General features: G+C 37.8%; 1 protein-coding gene across 1 annotated transcript in view; it reads left to right on the top strand.

Moving 5' to 3' along the window:
* The window catches only part of Lama2 (laminin subunit alpha 2), a 602,337-nt gene that overhangs the window by 127,064 nt on the left and 448,866 nt on the right, over nucleotides 1-26,407 (top strand). The window contains exons 2-3 of the mRNA XM_055599236.1: nucleotides 12,161-12,331; nucleotides 21,550-21,662. Coding sequence (XP_055455211.1) covers nucleotides 12,161-12,331; nucleotides 21,550-21,662 — 284 coding nt within the window. The remainder of the gene's footprint in view (nucleotides 1-12,160; nucleotides 12,332-21,549; nucleotides 21,663-26,407) is intronic.

The following is a 26,407-nucleotide window of genomic DNA, read 5'->3' as shown; positions in this document are numbered from 1 at the left end:
TCTGTTGAGAATTCTCTGTTTAGAGATATACCTTATTTTTTAATTGGATTTTTTGGTTTGTTAATGCATAGTTTCTGGAGTTCTTTATATATTTTGGCTATCAGCTCTCTGTCATATCTTTTCCAACTATGTAGGTTGCTGCTATGTCCTTTTGGCTCTGTCCTTTGCCTTACTGAAGCTTGATGAAGTCCCATTTATTAATTGTTGATCCTAGTGCCTGAGCTATTTGTGTTCTGTTCAGGAAGTTGTCTCCTGGGCCAATGAGTGCAAGGCTATTTCCAATCTGGTTTTATGCTGAGGTCTTTGATCTACTTGGACTTGAGTTTTGTGCAGAGTGATAGATATGGATCTACGTGCATTCTTCTCCATGCACACATCCAGTTAGACCAGCACCATTCATTGAAGATGTTTTCTTTTTTCCATTGTATAGTTTTGGTTTCTTTATATAAAATCAAATGTTCATAGGTGTGTAAGTTTACTTCTGGGTCTTCAATTGATCGAATTCATTGATCAACCTGTCTGTTTTTATGCCAGTATCCTGTGGTTTTATTACTATTGCTCTGCAGTACAACTTGAAATCAGGAATGGTGATATCTCCAGAGTTCTTTTATTGTACAGAATTGTTTTTGCTATTTTGTTTTTTTTTTAATTTATTTTTCTGTATGAAGTTGAGAATTCTTCTTTCCTGGTCTATAAAGAATTGTGCTGAAATTTTGATTGGAATTTCATTGAATGTGTAGATTGCTTTTGGTAAAATGACCATTTTTACTATGCTAATCCTCCTGATCCATGAGGATAGGAGATTTTTCCATCTTTTAACATCTTCTTCAGTTTCTTTCTTCAGAGACTTGACGTTCTTGTCATTCAAGTTTCTCACTTATTAGAGTTACACCAAGATATTTTATATTATTTGTGGCTATTGTAAATGGTGTTGTTTCCCTAATTTCTTTCTCAGCCTGTTTATCATTTATATAGAGGAGGGCTACTGATTTTATTGAGTTGGTCTTGTATCCAGCCACTATTCTGATGGTGTTTATCAGCTGTAGGAGTTCCCTGGTAAATTTTTTTGGGTCATTTATGTATATGATCATATCGTCTGTGAATAGTGATACTTTGACTTTTTCCACACTAACACCTTTTGAGATAATGGAGGAGACAAATAGGAAGAAACACTTTTGAGTGATAGGAAAGCATGAGGAATGGGTGAATATTACATAGAAAAGACTTCTAGATAGTCATGAGAAAGAAAAACAAAAACAATGCTGACTTAGAATCGGAGTCTTGAGAATTTTGTGGAAAGACATTGTCAGTCAGGGCAATGACATTGCGTTTTCGTTCAGATCCTATAACAGTCTGTTAAAAAGCTTTTTAAAAAGAGTGACCTAAACAGATTTGCATCATAAGGAGGATTCATTATACGTGTGTGTGTGTGTGTGTGTGTGTGTGTGTGTGTGTGTAAGAAAGGCAAAATGTGATAGGAGTCTGTCAAGAGGTTACTGCAGAAGTCCTAATGTTAGAAATGCTTGTGACTTTCCTTCATATCTTTGCAGTGCTGGGAATACAGCTAGATTTGAAATTGGCTTAGAATTAGAATAGTATTTAGTGATGAAATGACTTGAATATTTGTTGATTTCCAGTTTTATTTTGATGTGCTTAGTGGATCAAGCAGCATAGAGAAATTTCAGGAGTAACAAATCCAGGGTATGTGCTGGGTAAATGTGGAAACATGGACAACCCCAGGTTCTCCTTAGAGCAGAGTTTGAGATGTTCCTGGGACATCCAAGAGGACTCAGGCAGGATGAGGATAAACAGGTCTAAAGCTTGGAAAATTTCCTGGCCTGGAGCTATAGTGAAGAGTCACTGACTCCACAGATGGCTTGGAAGTAGATGAAATTATTGGGAAGGAAGGAGGAAACAATGAGTTCCTGAGGAACAGTTACTCATTAAAACAAAAAAAATTGTGAAGTAATTAAAAATGCCTTTGATTTTCACTCATCTAGGTGTTTTAAGCAAGGGTAAACTGACCACATAATTGAATTTCCACGTAGGTTTCATCAGTAGGTATAAGTAGGCATTAAAGAACACGGCAACACCAAAGCATGCAAGAGCTTCTTCTGATATTTTTGTCTGAAGGTTATAGCTGCAAGCACACACTTCTGGTACATGTGGTGTAGAGATTTTTCATTTTTTAGTTTTTATTTTTGGATTATTAAGAGCAGACATAGCCATAACATTTTCTGTCGCTTTTCTGTATTACAAAGACCTTCCCTGTAGTATTTCCAACTTAAGCCTCTCAATTTCAGTTTAGTGACTTAAAGAACAGCCAACAAGACCCCCATTGTAGGGTTGGTTTTGCAGCAGGCAGACAAGAGAAAGCACGGAGCATATGCGAGGCTGATACTGATGAAGTGAGGGTGGAAGGCTGCATTCGATCCGCCCCAACTACTGCCCCCTCAAGATACATCCGGGTGCCCTCATGCTAGAACATTCCAAATGAAACTCTACACAAAGGTACTATTTTCTAACACACCGTTCTTGAGAACCATGTGGATGCTTTTTCAGGATTCTCCTTTAGGAAGAACAAAATCAAACCCAAACAAAACAGTGGGTAGATTCCAGTTTTGCTAGGACAGCAAGGTCTTGGTAAAGGAAGGGAGCAGAGTTTGGTGGGAACCTGTTTCTAGGGCACTTAAGCCTCAGATTAAAATATGTTCAATCTATCACAAAGATAGCTTGCTAAACCTGATTTTTTTTAACTTCAAGAAGTATGTTATAGTAACTTGCCAAGCAGAACATAGTTAAAATTGCTTTCATAAAGTCTGTTCAGAAGCTTGGAGAGAAAAGACTGAAGTACAAATGTCACCATCTGAAACTACTGTTATAAACTCTTATGATTTTTCTGTGTACATCAGCATTTCGACCAAGTATTTGGGCTGACCTTGTATACATCCAGTGCCAGGTTACATGATCAGGTCTGGTTTATTTCTTATTTGGTGATGAAAAAAAAAGGAAGGCCTACTTGAATTTTCATCTTTGCCTATTAAAAAGAAACAGAGTAAGACTATTAAAATTAATTCCACAGAGGAAAATAAACTACTTTTATTTGTTTGTTTGTGGTGAAAACAAAAACAAAAAAAACAACAAGAAGGGAGACCAAAGTAAGTCAGGGAGCTTTGGAAGATCTGAAAATTTTGCAATGGCAATATTAAGTCACAAATTTGCAAGTAGTGGAAACAGAACTGGAATGCATTGTCTTCTTGTCTTTATTTGCTTCTGGCCAACTGGATTTGATGTTATTTTTCTCCTTGCTCACAGGCGCTGTGTGTCTGGACAGCTATTAGTTCAAATTGGGCTGATTTTTTTTTCAGTTCTATAAAACTATTCATCTGCATTGTGGATGAAGAGCATCAAGCTACTTCCTGTGGTGCACAGCTGGAAACCATTCTCTTCAACATTTTGTTTTGTTCCAAGTTTGTTTTATACTAGTGTATTCCTACACACCCACATAGCTAGAATTTCAACAGACAAGTGTCTCTGACTTCCTTGACACACTTAGAACATTTGCAACTGGCGTGTTCTCTTTTGTCTCTTAAACAGTCAATCACTTGCAAACAGCTCTGTTTACATGCATGAATATATTTTAAAATGCTCTACAGACCTAGAAACTGGAATGGAAAATTAGAAACATTCAAACAGCCCCACTCCAGACACTTTTTTTTTTTAACTTGAGAGTTTGATAGGTGCCTGGCAAGAACTCAGAGAAGAATTACTGTGAACCCCAACTAAGATGACAACAAAAGAGGAGCTGACAAGGAGGAAGGCAGAGATCTGTCACATGTCATAAATAATACACGACTGAACTCCATCATTAAAATGAGCACAGTGAGAACAGTTGTTTCAGTGACTCAAGGGTTTTGTTTTATTTTTTCTCAGCAAGTCAACAAATACCATTGGATATCAGTTATATGTACTAATGTGGATATTGCAAGCTGGATTACAAAAACTAACAAGAAGCATTCTTTAAAATAATGAGTACATATATATACACATGCACATAAATATATATTCACAAGTGTACATGTCCATACAGGTCTTTTGACTGTTAACTAAGAAGTAAAGTATGTGCTAAGCATGTATACCGAAAGCAGGTACGAAAGCAGATACTCCACAATATTTACTTCATTCAGTATTTTAGCTGATAACAAAGAAAAAAACATGTCTGGAAGTATGAATGCACTGTAACATTAAAGTTCAATGGCTAAAAAGTAGAGAAATAAAATCTCCACTTTCAAATCATATTGTTAAATGACCTTGTGGCTATGCATGATTGTGATCATTATATGAATTGTTGTATCTGTTTAAAAATAGCTGTGATTAGCGGTCCTGAAGAGAATCAGGCTGGACTCAGAGTACCAGGAAATCTGGCTGATATGCTACAAGTCCCCACTCCATAAATATCTCTTTGAAGCAACTGAGCATATCTCTTTGTCCATTTTGCCATTTGGAATAGAATAGGAAAAAAAAAAAGAATAGAAATGGAGCAGGGATGGAGGACAGAAAGACAATAAAATTTTCCTTTATTTTTCAATTAGTGCAAATTTTTCCTTCAGTATTTTTTCATTTGGCTAAAATATCCAAAAAAAAAATTCTATAATTTTATCTCCCCAAGTCTCCAAAAAATTTATGGGCTTTTGGGCATGGGTCCTGTTCAGAAGTAGCACATATTTTTATTCTAATCCAATACATTTTAATTTCAGTGGTATTAATTTTAGCTCGTGTTATTTATATACTCAGTCATGTTATAGACTCGACATCCATGCCACAGGATTAAAACGTTATGAGGTTTATGGTAAAATGTCCTAAGCCACACCCAGAAGGAAACAAATTCAGTGCAGTGAAATGCTCACAGAGTAAGGACTATTGGAGCTAGGTCTCGGGAGTTGTTTCAGTGAGTATAGTAACACAGTGTATAGAAAGGACAAAATGCCATTTCACAAAGGGAGTTTCAAAGCACATGCTATATTTGTAAACAGAAGTATATCAACCAACTCTCATATTGGAAGACATGCAGTCTGGTATTAATATGTAGCCAACCACGCGATCTAGCTACTATGCCGTATGCAGTAGGCAACTTACAAACGCCTTAAAACAAGAAAGCAACAGAAATTTTTTAGAAAGATCACTTCAGTGACAATGGTGAAAATCAAGGAAACAAAGTCACACAGAAAGACTAGTTGGGTAGTCATTATCATAGTTGCAAAATAAAGATAAAAAGTATATGAACTATAATATGTAGTTAAAGTTAACCTAGAGACAAAATTAATGATTTGGAAGCAGACATCTTACAATGATGAACTTAGGGATAACATTTACACAGTACTTTTTAACATTTCTGGTTTCAGCAGACTGCAATCCACACGGTCTGATAATTAAATGTTTGAAGAGAATTGTAGAAACTTGGGAAAAAAAAGACTGAATTAGGTACCTTTTTGGGGTGGTCTTCATGTAAGCACTCCATATTGGAGAAGAGTATGTGGAAGAGAAAGATTATTTGAATCTTGGGAAATACATTACTGTGAGATATGGGGATGAACTGATTTGCAAGGCCCTTTACAAGCCACAAGGATTCTGTGGCCCTACTGGGAGATCAGAAGAAATACAGATGTTAGAGGAAGGCAAGGATTCAGATTATGGTTAGGAGTGATTTTGTAGAATGAAGTTGTCTGGAAATAAACAGCAGGACGTGTGAAGCTGGCAGAGAAGTGGGCCCATGACTGCATGAAGACAGAAGGAGACCAGGAGAGTTTGCAGGTCACTCTGGGATGGAGCAGGTGAGGGAGATGCTCATTTAGATGAGCAGGGATGAGTCAGGGCAGGGCTTTGTAAATAAAATTGATCTTCAGGCTTGAGAGACCACTCACTCAAGAAAAAGTTTGTTGCTCAAGTAAAAGAACCTGAATTTGGCTCACCAGCCTGTTCTTCCAGCTAGGCATGGAGGATGTGCGTGTATCCAAGAGCAGGGAGGAACTCTGTCCAGCCAATATAGCAAAGTCAGTGAGCTTCAGGCTCAGGGATCCTCTCTCTCACAGGCAGCATAACAAGGCTCTTGATATTGGCCTTCACATGCACACATACATGTGCGCACGTTTTACAAATGTGCACATGAATGCAGCACACACACACACACACACACACACACACACACACTTCTCATTTTGCATAGCTATTACATGAACACAACTACTTTGAAATCCTTCTCATTTTTTGACATGTTTTTATCCGAGTTTGGAATTTGAAGTGGCCCGTTGATAACGGAAAAATGCACTATTATGTTCCTCATTAACTGAAGTTAAGTATTGGTATACTTTCTTTATTGGGTTAAAATTACACACAATGAAATATATAAGCCGTTCCCTCACAACTGGTAACAGGAAGTTCTCACAGTATACGCTTGTATAATGCAAACTATTGGAAGGAGTACTGTTCTGTTCAGAGTTTCCATTAAGCCCCTTCCTAATTAACCTGTGCCACTAAAAGCAGCAATTATTTGCTATTTGATTTTCCCCAAAGATTCAGTTTGACAGTTTATATAAAGACCTTTTAATTTATTTTTTATTTATCAATTTTAATATTTTCGCTAAGTTTCTTTTTTTCTGTTACAACCCAATTTTTCATTAATTAATTCTATTATTATCTGCTTGATTTAAAAATTTCAGAAAATTGAATTATGTGTTTGTCATTTCAACTTTGATTAAAAAGTCTCTTACATTTCTTGCATTTGCAAACATGAATATATATCGGTTAATATAACTTTAAAAACTGCTTTAAAACATTTGTTTGCTTATTCCAATATCAGTTTGGTCTCAGGAATGATCTCTATTGAGGGATTTTCTTTTTAATTTGAGTTAAATTTTATTATTATTATTATTTTTTTTGTCTAGAGATTTATTTAATGCATGTTGGCTTTTGTGAAAGATTCACTGTAGAATCTCTGGATTCTGATATGTTCTTGTGAAGAGTGTTGCCTATCTTCTTCGTTGGTACTTGTTAACTTCAGACTCAAACCTGTAACTTCTGTGCAGTAATTCTAATCTCCATTAGAGTAGAGTTCTTGGCTTCTAACCTTTGGGCAGAGCTCATCTTCTGTGATCCTCTCTGTTCTAGTCTTTCCATCATCACTTGAACGCTATGGTCGCTCCTCGGTTTTGCTCTTTGATCCTTCCAGCGAATGACACTGTGGGTTTTGTGGAAAGATCCATCTCATTTCCTTCTTGTGTGTACACACTTGTCCTCTGCCTTTAATATGCATGGTCCCCCAGATTCAAGAGCAGTGTCCGTGCCAACAGACTGTGGAATGTTTAGGGAATTTACAGCATTTATCTGTGGAAGGTTTGGTCCAATCAGAATGAACCATTTCCTTTAAAGGGAGTTCAAGTAGACTTAAAAAGCACCCACCATTAAAGGCCAGACTCTCTCACTGTGCAGAACATGCACACCTTGCCAACATGTATGGACATTATGAGCAAGCAAAAAATTTAAACATGCCCATAACACCAATGAGCTTGACTGGGCTTTCTAAATATTTGTCATAAGGGAGCAAAATATTTATCTGTTTCCTTATTTAGACTTAAAATTTCCCAAATTGTCCATTTACTAAGTGTACAAATTAGAAAACTAAATATATTATTTTGTAAGTAATATGAATAATATAATTTTTCATTACGTATAATATGAGATAAAGATTCATTTGGTGTACATCAGACTTTGTTTTTTAAAGATGTAAATCTAACTAACTTTATTTAGTTTATCATCTACTCAGAAAAATGTCAATCATGGTTATATGGATAATATCTACTGGGTTTTATGTTATTAAAATGACAAAATCTCAAATTGAATTGAGAGCCTCCAAGTCAATAGTCTTAGAATGTTTATCAGCTATTTGTAGTTCATTTACACTCCTAATGGTTACATAATCTTAGCAGATGACCCATATTGAATATGATAATAAATATCACTCTGATGCTTTTGACAGTGAAAGAATGGGGTTAGCCAAATAGGTTTGCCATATAGTGAAAACCCTTAATATGACATGTCAAAGATTCAATAAATGCTCAAATATCGACCTATTCTTTGAACTGGTCATTAACAATTAATTATGGACCTTCCAAGACCAATATACTTTTCTGATTTTTTTAAACAGACAGCAAAATAATGATAACATTTGATAAAGAGGCTGCTCCCTGAACTTGAAACAAGGCAGTTATATTGTGATGAGGTTAATTTTGAGTACACGCTCAATAAATATCAGAGAAACAAATCAATGAAAGAAAGTAAAAGATACCATGTAAATTGTATTAATATCTTTAGTACAACATTTAAAAACTCCATAAAGCCATAGTAGAGTGGTGACTAAGTTATTTATTTTGTGAAGTATATAAATTGATAAGAATTTCAGAGGATCAGGGTCTGAGCTTTCATCAGGCATTCTGAGCTTTCAAGAGCTGTGTTCAAGTTACATTATCAGTCTTAGCTGTGTGTTACTCACCTTCTTTGAACAGCACTGCATTTTAAAAGTGCAATTACGGGGCTGGAGAGATGGCTCAGAGGTTAAGAGCACTGGCTGCTTTTCCAGAGGTCCTGAGTTCAATTCCCAGCAGCCACATGGTGGCTCACAACCATCTGTAATGAGATCTGGTGCCCTCTTCTGGTGTGAAGGTCTACATGCAGACAGAACATTGATCTTGTTGCAAAATTAATCCACAGAGTAAATAGGTTTGGGGTTGGGGATTTAGCTCAGTGATAGAGTGCTTGCCTAGCAAGCGCAAGGCCCTGAGTTCGGTCCTCAGCTCTGGGAAAAAAAAAAAAGACAAAATAAAAGTGCAATTACTCAGTAGGATGATTGAGAAATAATAAGAAGAACATAACATGGTTTCTCAATCAAGGTCACTTGGGCATCTATAATCCTTTTATGGCTACATCTTTCTCATTCATTTTATCTATATGTCCCTGTATGTGGGCGGGGCGAGATGGCATGGAATTCAGTTCTCTGTATCATAAGTGTAGATTACACACTAGTATTCTGACTCTATCTTTCTGGTCCTTCTTTCACAATAGCTTTGGCCGGGGATAGTACAGGTCTCATCTAAATTAACTCCTACAGGACAGCACCACTCCAGAGTACAAGCGGGTTTGTCAATAGTAGCAAGACCAATGGTCATATGAAGTACAGAACTAGTTATCAATTAAAGAAGAGACAAAAATGACAGAACCAAATTCAAAATATCCTGGGTAAGCCTTAGACATGTTCACAGCATGCCAGAGGTACCTTTTATATGCACAAACTGGCTTTCCTGGAAGGCATCCTCCTAGCCTCACGTTGCTACTCAGAAAGGAAGATATGGCTCTCTCCAAACAGAAAGCCAAATGTAGGGTTTTTTTTTACACCATCATTTTATACTTTAAATTAAATATTTGAAGAAGCAGGGAGCAAGGAAGACAAATCTCCAGCAATGAAAAATACGTAATGGTCTGCTTTGACGAACCAGTGTGTTTATTTTCTGTGTAGTACTATGTCCATATCACATACCTATCCAACTGCATTCCCTTATGTGCTGGAACAAAGGCAGGTTCAAATGCTCTGACAGTTTCAGAGCAACCACGTAGATTGTCAGCAGGGCCCTACCCACACACTGTTTCCTCTGGCTGACATACTTGCTCTTTCCTTTCTGGAACTTTTTTCTACAAAATAAGCTTCAGTTTCTCCCAAGAGCTCATTTATGTTTCCTTCCCTCATGAAACTTATCTTAGTACTTCTCAACTTTTTGGTTATATGGCTTAGTGCATGCTCAAAATATCTTTGATGAGAGAATAATTGCACAGTAGCAGAAAATGGTGCAGAATGAAAGAGGAAAAAGGCATCTAGACAATCCTTATTTATTTCATCATATGTAATTTACTAAAGTAGGGGATAGAATGTCTAAGATAGAGAAAGAGTTCTCTGGAGACTAATTATTTAAAATTTGCAATTTCATAACTTCACAAAATGGCGAGACTATTTCCAATAACGTTTATTTGGCATGTAGAAAAGTCAAAATGAAAAACACAATGCATGCCTGCTGTACTAGTTCTTCAGTTTTTACAAAACACTCTGTTGTATTCGTGAAGTAAATACGATGTTCTTATGACTGACTAGCATTCCTTTGAACAGTGATCATAGAAACTATCCATACCACATAGATAGAGTGGTTCATTGCCTGGGGGGGGGGGAGGGATGTACAGATGAGCAACTTCAACAGAAAGAATGGTTGAGCTAGTGAATGGAATTGAGTAAAAGAAGTAAATGTTAAAATGCTACATGAAGGAGGAAAAGTAGTAAATGGCAAAAAACTCTTAGCTGCAAAGAGGCTGAAGACAGTTCAAGGAGGGCAGTTCATTGGAGGATGAACTCTCTATTTAGACAATAGAGAGTGTGGGAACAAAATGCTTACTTGTAGTAATTTGGGAGTGATGTATGAAAGCTGAGGTATCAGTTGGGTTCTACTAATTCATTTACCTCTTCAAAAGTTTTGAGACTGAGTATAATAAAGATTACAATATTTAAAACCATTTTTCTGTTTTAAATTAGTCTTCTGACTGAAAAGAAAATTCGGTAATTAAGTTCAAACGTATATGTGTCTAATCAAATATTTTAAATACTCTTTCTGATACTCCTCTTTGAAAAAAATTTTTCCCAGAACAATTCTAAGGTTAACTCAGGTTACAAATGAGCACAAAATGTATGTTTCACATCACATTGTGGACAGTGTTAATAGGCTAGACTCTGGGGTCAGATGTCTGGGAGGTGAGGCACGAGCCTGCTGCTTGCCAGCTGTCTCCCAGGCAAGTTGTTTAGCATGTCAGGAAAGTAGAGGAAAAGTAGCATGCAAATCACATGGCTGCTTTATGATATAAATTAGTCCACAAAGATAAAAAGCACTAGAGTGATGGCAGACATGGGCAGAATAGTGTCTGGCACGCTGTAGATTCACATGAATAGAGAAGGTTTCTATTAACATAGGCATCTGGTTCAGACTGATTTTTATGAGCCAACATATATGTCATCTGTCCCTCTTGGAGATATGAAGAGTTTCAATTGTGTCTTCCCCATGTGTCAATGCTTGAAGTTAAAGCAGGAAGCATTTATGACCTACTGAGTCCAAGGGTCTCAGCAAAACATTATGGATAAGACATAGTTGAGAAGGACTTTTTATCAAAAGTCAAATTGACAGAGACTTACCTGATACATGTACAGAATGAGTGGTTAGAATGTACAAACCAAGTCTGCTTACTTGTTATCTCAAATACGTCTTCCCAGGGATAAAGTGTCACTTAAAGGAGGGCTTTTGATGGTTCACTTCACTGTGCAGTCACTCAGAGGAGAATGCGGATTGCAGACATGTAGACATGTAGGTAGCAGAATTTGGCATCAACTAACCAGAAGTGAAGACCCTTCACTGGGTTCTCAGCTGGACTAGGAGACCTCTCAGCTTTGCACTGAAGTGGACCAACATAAGTCAAATTTTTCCATGAGCTCCAAAGCAGTGATTTTTGCCCTATGGTCATTAACCACTATGACTATGTTAAAGTTTTGTTGGTACAGAAATTGGTAACAGATAGTTTTCTAACATTTTTTTACCATTCACTGTCTGTTCCTTCCAGTCTTCATATGAAGGTGTTGTAGAAGCAGTCTATACTAACTGCTAGTTGGAGCATAAAAGGACCATGAGAAACATAGGCACACAGTTGTATAGAAACTATATATGTTTATAGATTAATACTGGGTATTAGATAGCTGACATGGAATGTAGAAGATTCTAATTGAAAAAAGCCATCATATCAGATACATAAAGGTTATTTTTAAATGCCTGTTTAAGATATGACTAAATTAAATACTAGAGGCTAAATGTTAGAAGGACATCTTAAAACCCAGAAAGTAAAAAAAAAAAAAAATGTTTTCAATAGCATAATGTTGATGAAGTATATTGACTTAAGTCAAGGGTTCAGTCACTAATTATTTTAATTTTGGATTGGTTTAATACCCTGAAAAAATATCTTGAAGAAATTGAACTTTAAATTTAGCAAAAATTGTCATGACATACCTTTATTTGACACTCTTTTTCAGGTTTATTTCCTGCTGTCCTGAATCTTGCTTCTAATGCACTAATTACAACCAATGCTACATGTGGGGAAAAAGGACCTGAAATGTACTGCAAGTTGGTGGAACATGTCCCTGGGCAGCCTGTGAGGAACCCTCAGTGTCGAATCTGCAATCAAAACAGCAGCCATCCATACCGTATGTATTGTATGTGTATTTGTATGACCCCGAAATAGACTCAATGATAAAAAGACCAAATTACACTAGGTTCAAAGGGCTTGTGAGCATGAGCTTTTTATGGCCTTTCCTGGTCACTCTATAAACATTTTAGCATACATACACCAAGTTCAGTAACAGAGAGGAATTCACTAGTTGAAGTTCGAGGGCACTTACTAGAATTGCTGTCTCTAGAATGTCCTCTGGGGTTTTGGTAATTCATGTGGGACTTGGTTGTTTAATGGTTACATGTTTTCTAGGTATGTTCTTGAGATCATACCTACAGACTTAGATTTTCTAAACACCTACTTTATTTAAGGTTCTTAAATGTCTCTACCTCCCTTCCAACTCCTCAACCTTCGGTAGGGAAAGAGTCTATACACCTCTTTTAGCTACTTCCTGCTGATTAGGGTCTTTGGGATCTTTGGAGGATATACCAATCTCAGTAGTTAGGATACTGATAGTCCAGTCAAATAGCGAAGCATCGAACCACAGCAGCAGCAGCAAACACCAAGCAACAGCAACAGAGGTGGTACCACTCAGCAAAAGGGACAAGACTCCACCCAAATAGCATGAATCTGCCAAAGTGTCAAAACCCCAACAAAGAAGCTCAACAAGTTCTCTGGAGGACTTCTCTCCGTGAAAGTCAGCAAAGCCATGTGAACCCTTGCAAAGGGTAGCAATGCAAAAAATGCTGTCTCACTGTGTGTGGGTTTCTATTTATCTCTTCTCAGAGTCCACACAAGCATGTTTTCCAGCTCACAATAGGTAGTTTACAGCTGACAAACATCATGTGCCTTTCCACGGGGGGTGGGGGGAATGGAAGGTGGGGAGCTGCTTTCCAAGGGGGGTTATTCCCATATCCCATACTTGGGTCCAAAATAAAAAAAAAAGTATTCACATGAGACAACTGAGTTTCAAGAAAAAAACCCCAGAAATCCAATGGGAGTAAAATATGATCCCACCTTCAACTAGTGAGCCAAGAGTTAATATACAGAGGTCCTGAAGAGAGAGAAGAGGGTCATAAATTCATTCTCAGTGTAAGAAAAGGCTTGTGGCGATTCCAAGATGGCACCAATCACACACTGTGTCTTATCTGAAAAACAGCAGAGACTGCAAAGCCACCAAGAGACCTAACTGGTAGGTCCCCCCCCCCAAAAAAAAAAGCTTCTGTGTTTCCCTAACTGAGAGCTTCAAAACACAAGCATTTGTGTTTCCCAGGAGAGAGGAGACACCTTAATGAGGGAAACAAGCCAGTCAGACCTCAGGTTACCAGAGGTTAACCTGAGAAAAGTTCCTGGGTTCCATGGACATAGTCTCAGGATATAGCCACAAGCCTTTGATCTGCTCTTACTAGCCAGTGAATACCTTCTGAGTACTGGGCACACAGCTCCAACATCAGGGCATCTGACATGTGGGAGCTGTGGGAAGTGCCCCAGATGCCACTCCAAAGCTCAATCTGTCTCCCTAGAGAGAACAACCAAACCACTGGGCTCAATAATTCTCCAAGTTGGCTGTTCCCAGCAAGCACAGTATCTGAGCACAGTGTCAGGGCAGCTGCAGTCCATTACCCTCAGAGAAAGCCAGTGGTGTGGCAGTTGTCTCTAGGGTACTTCTTGTGAGAGGAGAGCCCCTGGGCTCCTGAGGAGTCCAGTTACTCCACAGTATCATATATTTGAAGAGGGATGTGGGCAATCCCCTGAGATCCACCTGCCAGTTAGAGACCGTACCCACCAATCTGAGGAGAGTCCCTGTAGAAACATTCAGCTTCCCGCCAGAGCTCTTCCTGTATGTACCCCATCCCCCAGAATTCCAGTGGGCACCAAAAACTATCAGCCAATGTCAAAGACAACCAGATGGCTAAAGGTCAGCATAATCAACAAAAGCTAAAGAAATATGGCATCTCTAGAATCCAGTTAGCCCAAGGCAATCAGCCCTAGGCACATTAACAAAACTGAAACCCAAGAAAATGACCATAAATTTATGCTTATGAAGATGAAAATGAAGGAAATTAATCCATGGAGAAATACAGGAAGATACAGTCAAACAGACTGAGGCTTTTAGAGAGGCCTGTAGAAAGGAAATAAATAAATCACTCAAAGAAATGCAGGAAAATGCAAAGCAAACAATCAGGTGAAGGAAATCAATAAAATGGTTCAAGACCTGAGGATGGAAACGGAAACAATGAAGCACAAACTGAGGCAATCTGGAAAGAGAGAACTTAGAGAAGAAAATAGGAACTACAGGGGTAAGCATAGCCAATACAATAGAAAAGATGGAAGAAAGAATCTCATGTATAGAAGATGCAATGGAAGAAGTTGATGCATTTGTCAAAGAAAATGTTAAATCTTAAAAAATTTAACACAAAATATCCAAGAAATCAAGGAAACCATAAAAATATGAAACCTAAGAATAATAGGAATAGAGAAAAGAGAAGACTCCAGGCTCCAAGGCCCAGAAAATATTTTAACAAAATCATAGAAGAAAATTTCCCAGTTGTAAGAAGGAGATGCCTATAAACATACTACAGGCCTACAGAACACTAAATAGATTATACCAGAAAAGAAAATCCTTCAACTACATAATAATATACATAAATGTATAGAACAAAGAAAAAAATTAAAAGATGCAAGGGAAAAAGGCCAAGTAACATATACTGGCAAACCCATCAGAATCACACTTGACTTTTCAGAAAGACCTTAAAAGCTATAAGGGTCTGGGCAGATGCCTTGCAAACCCTAAAAGACTACAGATGCCAATCCAGACTACTATACCTAGAAAACTTTCAGTCACCATAAATGGAGAAAATAAGATATTCCACAACAAAAACAAATTTAAACATTACTTATCCACAAATCCATCCCTACAGAAGATACTAGAAGGAAAAATACAACCCAAGGAGGCTAACTACACCCAGGAAAACACAGGAAATAAATAACTTTACTACAGCAAAACTAAAAGTAGACAAGCACACAAACACACTACCACAACCAACATCACAAAAAAAAAAAAAAAAGAACTAACAGTCACTGGTCATTAATCTGTCTCAACATTAATGAACTCAACTCTCCAATAAAAAGACATAGACTACCAAAATGGATGTGAAAACAAGACCAACATTCTGCTGCATACAAGAAACATACCTCAGCCACAAAGATAGACATTACCTGAGAGTAAAGGGCTACAAGCTGGTTTTCCAAGCAAGAAGCAAGCTGGAGTGGCCATTCTAATATATAATAAAATAGACTTTCAACCAAAATTTACCAAAAGAGATGAGAAAGGAAACTTCATACTCATTAAAGGAACATTCCACCAAGATGAAATCTCAATTCTGAACATCTATACCCCAAATATAAGGGTACCCACATTTGTAAAAGAAACATTAATGAAACTTAAGCAGCACATTGATTCCCATACATTAATAGTGGGAGACTTCAACACCCATTCTCACCAAAGGACAGATCAATAAAACAGAAACTAAACTGAGAAATAATAAAAATAATAGATGTTATGACACAAATGGACCTAAGAGATGTTTGTAGAACTTTTCACCCAAACACGAAAGAGTATACCTTCTTCTCAGCACCTCATGGAACCTTCTCCAAAACTGACCGTATAGTGGGTCATAAAGCAAGCCTCAACAGATACAAGAAGACTGAAATAATACTTTGTGTCCTATCAGAACACCACGGTCTAAAGCTGGACTTCAACCACAACAAAAATAACAAAAAGCCTATGCACACATGGAAACTGAAAAACTCTCTACTCAATGAGAACTGGGTCAGGGAAGAAATAAAGAAATTAAGGACTTCCTAAAATTCAATGAAAATGAAGTCACAACATACCCAAACTTATAGGACACAATGCAATCAGTGCTAAGAGAACGGTTCACAGCACTAAGTGCCTTCATAAAGAGATTGGAGACATTTCATACAACCAATTTAACAGCACACCTGAAAGCCCTAGAGGAAAAAAAAAGCCGAACACCCAAGAGGAGTAGACAGCTGGAAATAATCAAATTCATGGCTGAAATCAGTAATTTAGAAACAAAGGGAACAATTCAAAGAATCAATGAAACCAAGAGCTGGTTCTTTGGAAAAATCACAAGATAGATAAACCCTTAGCCAAAGTAACTAAAAGACTATCCAAATCAACAGAATTGGAAATGAAAAGGGAGAGGTAATGACAAAGAATATTTAGGAAATCCAAAGAACAGTTAGGTCTTCCTTCAAAAGCCTATTTGCCACAAAATTTGAAAATCTAAATGAAATGGACAATTTTCTTGATAGACTCCACTTATCAAAGTTCAATCAAGATCAGGTAAACAAATTAAATAATCCTATATTTCCTAAGGAAACAGAAGCAGTCATCAAAATTCTAAAAAAAAAAAAAAAAGCCCAGGGCCAGATGGTTTCAGTGCAGAATTCTATCAGACCCTCAGTGAAGAGCTAATACAAATGATCGTCAAACTATTTCACAAAATAGAAACTGGTTTGTTCACTGGGAATAGAAATGGGTTCTGATGGACAGAAACTGGCATTTATTCAGGGACTGGTAGCTCAAAGTCTTCACCAAGACATGAAAGCCTAGAATCCTGGACACGGTGATAAGGAAATGATGGACATGGGTGGTTGTAATGTGTATTTGTGTGATTCGATTAGGGTAGGAAAGAGAAAGCATTAGAAAGATATGTGTGTTGACAGCATTATGTTTATGTGGTATAACTTATCTGTTAAATATGAAATTAAATGTGCTGTATGTTATGGTCTGAGTAGTATCCAATATACAGATACACTTAAGTATGTAAATGTTTTATACAAAACAGAGAAAGGTCGAAGTGAGTAATAGCCTAGAAGCAGCAATAATGATGCAAACTTCGGGATGTGATGGAACTTTAACTGAGTGGAGACTTCTGATTGGAAAAATGAATGACTCTTCCTCTTCCTTGCAGAGTCATTGCCTATTCCTGCTACCCATCTGCTTTAGGGATCTGTGTTTGGGGTCTCTGGCATCTCAGTGGTAGATCCTTATATGTGGATGCAGATACCCCAAGTTTTTTTTCACATCAAAGCCAGAACTGATTCTTTCTTGGAAGGAAGGTGCGCAGAAGGAGTGTTCTGGATTTCTTCGTTCACTCACTTACAGCCTTTTAAACTTGTCACAGCTTGGATTTACTTTGCATTACTTTTAAGTGTGTGCAGCTTCATTACATTTCAAAATCAATTTTGATACAGGGATCTCAGAAAGAATAAACTCTGACAGGGATAGAAATTTGGCAATCAATTATGTGAATATGCTTGAGTAAAAGTTGTAGTAACAGATGATAAATTTCCACAAATCCAGGGACATCCCTGCATAAATCTGCAAGGCCTGCCTTTACTCACCAAGTGAGGAAAATGAAACGTGAACTCTCTGGCTGTTAGTACTTTGTGCTTCTTAATTAAAACACAAATAGTTTGTGAAGATTGCCTTATGATCCTCCAGCCAGTTTTCAGATGTAGTTGGCTCCGGCTTTGACTTGGATAATTCATTCTTTTTGAGGATAATAATGTTTCTATCTTTTTTAAATAAGGGAACTCTGCCAACCATTAATCAGTATTTGAAAATTACTTAAAATTATTAAAGTGGCAATTATGATTAATTGTTGATACGAATTCCCATCTTTTCCCTGGCTAATTCTCATATAAATTTGACTTGAGGTAGTAGATATCAAAATCCCCATTTAAACAGCTTCTCTGGCAATTACTGAAAACCCATGAATTCTGTTTGGAGACACATTTGCATGTGTGCTTTGCTTCCACACATGAGAACAACAATGATAACAATAAGGATCAAGAATATGTGGGGATGTTTGTTTTTTTTAATTTTTTTTTTTTTGTAGGGGAAATGCCAATAATACTTCATGTATTGCTCTGATTTCCAGTGTATTTTTCTACCCACTCACACTATCAGAGACATTTGGTCAGATTCAGTTATGCTTCTGTTATATGCTGTTTTTATAAAGTGACATTGTACCTGGCTTCAACATAATCCAACTAGCACTTATTATTAAATGTATTCATCAGCTTTCTTTTCATTAATGAGACAGGATGCCTCCTTACCATGGACTGTTGAAATGCTAAGACTTGGTACAAAGTGAAGTCCATGGAGCACTGATGTTCCACTGAAGTTTCACCAGTGGCAATATGCTGTATTACCATTCTGTTCTTTATTTTCATATCCAGATTAAAATATATACATCAGATTTTAAGTTTATGTGTTTAGTTGAAGATTACCTGGAGGTCTAAATAAATAAAATCAACATACACATTTACACTAGTTGAACATGGAAAATCTAATAAACATTCTTTCATGTACATGCGCATGTATGTGAGTACACAGATATGTGGTATGTGTGTGTGTGTGTGTGTGTGTATCCTGTTGCATGTGAAAAGGACAAAGGATAACCTTGAATATTGGTCCCTGTTCAACGTCTACCTTTCATTTTGAGGCAGAGGCTATCATTTGCCCAGAGCTTGCCAAATAAGCTATGTTGGCTGCCCAGGGAGCCCCAAGGATTCCCTTGGGAGAAGTTCCAGAACAACCCAAAATGTAACTGGGCTCTGAGATGTGGGGATACTTCCTTCACAGCCCTGAGATCACACACACATCCAACACTCTGCTACCTGGGAATTATCATGCTCACAAAACAAACACTTTACTGACTAAACTATATTTTTATTTTAAAGATAATTTTTTTTAAGTTGGATAGTGTTTTTCTTTTTTTCTTTTTTTACTGAGTATTCTTTTTTTATTTTATTTTTCTTTTTAGTTACATTTTGTTAACTCTGTGTCCCAGCTGTATCCCACTCCCTCATTCCCTCCCCAACCCCACACTCCTATCAGATTATTACACATGAAGATAATGGTTTTGTTAGTGTTTTATCTTTAATTTTTATTAAGTCAATATATTTTAAGATTCATAACAATACACATTCTGAACAGGCTTGTAATTTATTCCAGCACTACCCAAATATGTTCTTCGTAGTGTTAGAATTCATGGGCATGCCACTCAAATGTTTTCACTGACCAATGGCTCATAAGGTCAATAAATACAGCATCTTTTGTGGCCTTCATAAAAGCGTAAAGGATAATTTTGACTGAATTTTCCTTAATTTGCTAAATTGGTTTTGAAGATAATTGCAGGCTTCTCAATGTCCACTAATTTATAAATGGACTTGAGTTCATGGTTATATCAGATAATCATAATTTAGACTCAAGATTATTGTTCCCCATAAAATTTGGAGGGTAGAATTACTGTATCAGCCCCTAAATCTTTTAAATGCATATTGGTTTTTCTGAGTTTACTCTTTTCCAGTAAATTGAGAATATGGAAAATGCTGAAGAATAGGGGTAGAGCTTTGCCATCTCTATTTTAGGGATAAAATGGAATTTACCTCATTTGTCTATGGCCAGTTAAGTACTAAATGGTGGAGCCAAGAAATAGCTACCATTTTATACATCTGTTTGTTGCACCCCAAGTCTTGTGGTCTTTCATCCCATATCATTAGACAAAACACATATCCTGCCTCAGTTATTCTGTTGGCAAATTAAGAGGGTAGGATTGATCCTCACAGCGACATAAACTGTGTCAGGGCTATCTAGAACAGCACTCATAAAAATGAATATATGTCAAAGGGATATTTCTTATGTTGGCTTGCACAGTATGGTCAAAATAGGCCACCGATGGCCACCTTCACGTGGAAGAAGCTGAGAATCCAGTTGGTACTGAAGTCCTGGAGGAGGGGTGGAGTGTTCCTGCAGAACCACTGATCTTTAGTGCATGTTGGAAGCTTGAAGAATCTGGATTCTATATCAGCAAAGAAACATAAGAGCAACAGCCACAGAGGCAGCTGGACAGTAGACAAACTTGCTAGTGAGATGTGAAGACAATGAGGCAAAAAACATGAGGGTTTTCTCTTGGATCTCCTTTAATCTGGGCTGCCACTGGAAGGAGCATCCATGTCTCGGCACAGCTTGTCTGTCAGCCAATTTAGAGCCATTTAGGTTGTACAGGTTCCCAGGACTGACACTGTAAAACACAATTCTATCAAAAGTAATGGAAGGATAGCAAGGCAGCAGAGAATCTCACAACACAAATTTCAAGGTGCAGATTTCCTGGCATCCACATGAAATCTGAGGGACTTAGACATCTTTCTACCCTAGCCCTGAGAACAGAAGCAGGAACGCCAACAGTCACCATTTTGTCATCTTTAGGCAGGTGTGGTCTATGCACATTTAGATGAGGAGAAAAGACCCAGAACCTATGACATCTGAGAAAAGGTTCCAGCACAACCCAGAATGTAACATGACTGTGAGATGTGGGGGTATAGCTGAATTCGAAGACATAGGAACCTCAGAGCTTCGGGCTTGGAGGAAAGAAGAGAACTGTAATGAAACACAGTCATGGTCGGAGGTGTCGGTCACACATCCTTCTTGTCTCCAGTCTCTCTTTGAATCCCACAATTGGTTTTCTTCAACTCTGTCTGGATTCGGTTTGTGAGGGAAAGCCTGAGTTTGGTTGACACACTAGAGTTTCATCTGCCAGTTTTCTGGCTTGCCAACATTGATTAGATTCCTCTTCTGGAATTAGTGATATATGGCCAAGCAAATACTAGATAGGAGATTTGGGCAATCTACCTATATAATTTCAAATCATGGTGGAAATGTGACAAGTTAAAAGACTTGTTACAAACAAAAATCACATAGGCAGAAAATGGTATTATTTTATATTGAGCCACGTATAAACTAAATTGCCCAAATCTCTGCAATAAAGAAAATTTGTAAACAAGCAATATTAGAGCTTCTTTCTAACAAGAGAGCTTTTCTTTATCAAATGACCAGCATATTCATTGAATTTCTGTACTATTTCTTTGCTCCAATTTCTGGTGGTATATTTAAGGCTGCCCGTTTTAGCTGCTGGCCAACAATCAGTAGTTCTGCAGCCTAGACTTGGAACTATTTCTTGTGTATTGTGTAGAACTATGAAACCACAGATGTTTTGATGGTTTGAAGATAGTAATTACTCTTTTTACTGCTTGTTATCCACAGGCTTCTTACATGTCTTCATCTTTGCTTTACTTTTTTTTTTTTGACAAGACCACTATAAACTCATTATTTGCTCTTTTCTCCTCCTCCTCATGCTGCTGCCAATTCCACAGAAAGACATCCAATCACGAATGCTATTGATGGCAAGAACACTTGGTGGCAGAGTCCCAGTATCAAGAACGGAGTCGAATACCATTATGTGACAATTACTCTGGATTTACAGCAGGTAGGATACCTCTCGTCACTTTCCATTTTTGAAATTATACCTTGCATCTGTTATTTGTCTAGTTAGCAATTTTCAGATGAAGGGACAAGCTATCTTATCACTATTATTTCCTTGATATTGTGACAAAGGGTCCTGTCTATTTCAAAGACAGTCATTTATTGATGTTTGGCAGTTATTTCTCAAGCACAAGCCAATTGGATCCATATGGGTGGTTGAAAAATAAAGTAGAAGCTGAGTGTTAAATACTTGGGAGCACTGAAAATGTGGATCAATACAGTTTTATGTGAAGAAAATACAACAATGTAGTTTGAAACTTATAAAATATGACTTTGATGCCACTCTGCTGATAGTGTGGCACTTATAAGGCTCTTGGATATCAAGGCTCTTGAGTATTTCATTGTTTTTCATACAGGAAAGTTGAGCAAGCTTTGACAGTTGATTCTCAAATTAAACATGGACCACTAAATACCTAAAATTTATGTCAGAAGTCAGAGTTTGTGTTGCCTAAACCTGCATGCCTTCTGTTCTTAACATTCTTATCTTTATTATCTGATTTTCATATCAGGCTGAGTTTAATAAATAAGACTCATCCTCATTCTTTTTTTAATTTTTATTAATTACACTATATTCACTTTGTATCCCCCATAAACCCCTCCCTCCTCCCCCCCAACCCCACCTTCCCTCCCCTTTCTTCACGCATTCCCCTTCCCAAGTCCACTGATAGGGGAGGTCCTCCTTTCCTTCCTTCTGATCTTAGTCTATCAGATCTCATCAGGAGTGGCTGTACTGTCATCTTCTGTGGCCTGGTAAGGCTGCTCCCCGCTCAGGGGGAGGTGATCAAAGAGCAGGCCAATCAGATTATGTCAGAGGCAGTCCCTGTTCCCATTACTATGGAACCCACTTGGACACTAAACTGCCATGGGCTACATCTGTGCAGGCATTCTAGGTTATCTCCATGCATGGTACTTGGTGGGAGTATGAGTCTCTGGGAAGACCCCTGTGTTCAAATTTTCTGGTTCTTTTGCTCTCCTTGTGGAGTTCTTGTCCTCTCCAGATCTTACTATTTCCCACTTCTTACGTAAGATTCCATGCACTCTGCCCAACAGTTGGCCATAAGTCTCAGTGTCTGCTTTGATAGTCTGCAGGGCAGAGCCTTTCAGAGGCCCTCTGTGGCAGGTTTCTAGGTTGTTTCCTGTTTTCTTCTTCTGTTTCTGATGACTATCCTCTTTGCCTTTCGGGATGGGATTGAACATTTTAGTCAGGGTCTTCTCTCTGGATTAGTTTCTTTAGATGTAAATATTTTAGTAGGTTTATCCTATATTATATGTCTATATGAGTGAGTATATACCATGTGTGGTTTTCTGCTTCTGGGACAGCTCACTCAGGAGGATCCTTTCCAGTTCCCACCATTTACCTGCAAATTTCACGGTTTCCTTATTTTTCATTGTTGAGTAATATTCCATTGTGTAGATGTACAGTTTCTGCATCCATTCTTCAGTTGAGGGACATCTGGGTTGTTTCCAGCTTCTGGCTATTACAAATAAAGCTACTACAAAGCTGCTACATGGCTGAGCAAATATCTTTATTGTGTACTTGAGCCTCTTTTTGATATATGCCTAGGAGTGGTATGGCTGGATCTTGAGGAAGTGTTATTCCTAGTTGTCTAATAAAGCGCCAGATTGATTTCCAGAGTGGTTGTACAAGTTTACATTCTCACCAGCAGTGAAGGAGGGTTCCCCTTTCTCCACAACCTCTCCAGCATGTGTTGTCACTTGAGTTTTTCATCTTGGCCATTCTTATGGGTGTAAGGTGAAATCTCAGGGTCGTTTTGATTTTTATTTCCCTAATGGCTAATGATATTGAGCATTTCTTTAAGTGTTCTCTGCCTAGAAGTCCTTGCTAGAGCAATAACAGAGTTGAAGGAGATCAAGGGGATACAAATTGGAAAGGAAGAACTCAAATTATCACTAGTTGCAGAAGGTATGATAGTATACCGGAGTGACCCCAAAAATTCTACCAGGGAACTCCTACAGCTGATAAACACCTTCAACGAAGTGGCCAGATACAAGATTAACTAAAAAAAAAAAAATCAATAGCCCTCCTGTATACAAACGATAGAAGGGCTGAGAAAGAAATTAGGGAAATAACACCCTTCACAATAGCTACAAATGACATAAAGTATCTTGGTGTAACCCTAACCAAGCAAGTCAAAGACTTGTATGAAAAAAATTTCAAGTCTCTGAAGAAAGAATTGGAAGAAGATATCAGAAGATGAAAGATCTCCCATGCCCATGGCTTGGCAGGATTAACATAGTAAAAATGTCCATCTTACCAAAAGCAATCTACATATTCAATGCAATCCCCATCAAATTACCAACACAATTCTTTACAGACCTGGAAAGAAAAATTCTCAACTTCATATGGAATAACAAGAAACCCAGAATTGCTAAAATAATCCTGTACAATAAAATATCTTCTGGAGGTATCTCCATCCCTGATCTTTTTTAAATTTTTTAAAAAATTTTATTTTTAATTACACTTTATTTACTTTGTATCCCCCCTCTAGTTCCCTCTTTCCTCCCCTCCCAATCCCTCCCTTCCTCCCCCTTCTCCACGCATGCCCCTCCCCAAGTCCACTGGTAGGGGAGGGTTTCTTTTTCTTCCTTCTGATCCTAGTCTGTTAGGATCAGGAGTGGCTTTCTTGTCTTCCTCTGTGGCCTGGTAAGGCTGTTCTCCCCTCAGGGGGAGGTGATCAAAGAGCAGGCCAATCACTTTATGTCAGAGACAGTCCCTGTTCCCATTACTATGGAACCCACTTGGACACTGATGTAGCCATGGGCTACATCTGTGCAGGGGTTCTAGGTTAGCTCCATGCATGGTGCTTGGTGGGAGTATGAGTCTCAGGAAAGACCTCTGTGTTCAGATTTTTTGGTTCTGTTGCTCTCCTTGTGGAGTTCCTGTCCTCTCCAGATCTTACTATTTCCCACTTCTTACATAAGATTCCATGCACTCTGTCCAACAGTTGGCCATAAGTCTCAGTGTCTGCTTTGATAGTCTGCAGGGCAGAGCCTTTCAGAGGCCCTCTGTGGCAGGTTTCTAGGTTGTTTCCTGTTTTCTTCTTCTTCTGATGACCATCCTCTTTGCCTTTCAGGATGGGATTGAACATTTTAGTCAGGGTCTTCTCTCTGGATTAGTTTATTTAGATGTACATATTTTAGTAGGTTTATCCTATATTATATGTCTATATGAGTGAGTATATACCATGTGTGTTTTCTGCTTCTGGGACAGCTCACTCAGGATGATCCTTTCCAGTTCCCACCATTTACCTGCAAATTTCACAATGTACTATAAAGCAACAGTAATAAAAACTGCATAGTACTGGCATAGAAACAGAATGGTGGATCAATGGAACCAAATAGAAGACCCAGAAATAAACCCACAAACTTATGGACACCTGATCTTTGACAAAGATGCCAAAACCATACAATGGAAAAAAGATAACATCTTCAACAAATGGTACTGGTCTAAGTGGATGTCTACATGTAGAAAAATGCAAATAGATCCATACTTATCACCCTGCATAAAAGTAAAGTCCAAGTGGATCAAAGACCTCAACATAAAACCAAACACATTAAAACAGTTAGAAGAAAAAGTGGGGAAGACCCTAGAACTCATTTGTACAGGAGATACCTTCCTGAACAGAACATTAACAGCACAGGCTCTAAGAGCAACAATCAATAAATGGGACCTCATGAAACTGAAAAGCTTCTGTAAAGCAAAGGACACTGTCATCAAAACAAAACGACTGCCTACAGATTGGGAAAGAATCTTCACCAACCCTTTATCTGACAGAGGGCTAATATCCAGTATATATAAAGAACTAAAGAAGCCAAAAGCAGCAAACCAAGTAATCCAATTAAAAATGGAGAACAGAGCTCATCCTTATTCTTAACTTATTTATGCTCATATATGGATCTGTAATAAAATTTTAAAAAAAGACATCTATATGTATCCACATGAAGCATTTCTTCTCTAGGATTTTGATCCATCTTGGTAATGAATGCATACAATCCTAAGCTACAAATAGCTCGTCTGGGAGTGAGGAAGCTATCATGTGTCACAGATGATTCTCCTTTATACCTCCAGAGACTCCTCGGAACCTGAACAATTGGGTAGCATCAGGGTCTTAATGCTGCTGCTGTTTAATCTGCCAGCCTGGGTTTGTTTCTACCCAATAGAAGGGTGTCAACCTTGAGTTAGTTCTTAGTTCCTAAGAAATCTCAGAGCACTGTCTGACCAAGGAGTGGCAAATGCCATCCTTATAGTATGATTATTCTCTAGGTTAGATAATCTGTGGAAGAGTTTCCAGAGGATCTCTCGCTCAAATTGGGCTTTCTTTTTTTTCTGGGTAAAGACAGCTTGGTTCTTTATTGATCCAGCATCCATATGATCATTAAAAATAGCCTTTCCTATCAAGAGTGAGACCGCAGTCCATTGACTCAGGTCATTGCTGGTGATAGGGAATCAATAGATAGAGAAGGTTTGTTGTTCTCATTTACTCTCCACTTATTCTTTTAAATTGCACATGGATCAAGAAAGTCAATTATTAATATCATGTGTACAGATTACTTAAACTTTCCTTTGAGCTCAACAATATCACTTATCTGTTATCAAATACAACATCATTTTCCCTCTAATTTACAGTCACATGGTACAATCCCAGGTTTTAATCTAATCCTTAATAG

This window comes from Psammomys obesus, unplaced genomic scaffold (genome assembly GCF_907164565.1).
Source record: "Psammomys obesus unplaced genomic scaffold, mPsaObe1.curated_primary_1811, whole genome shotgun sequence".
Classification (NCBI taxonomy): Eukaryota; Metazoa; Chordata; class Mammalia; order Rodentia; family Muridae; genus Psammomys; species Psammomys obesus.
This window is presented reverse-complemented; position numbering and strand designations above follow the sequence as displayed.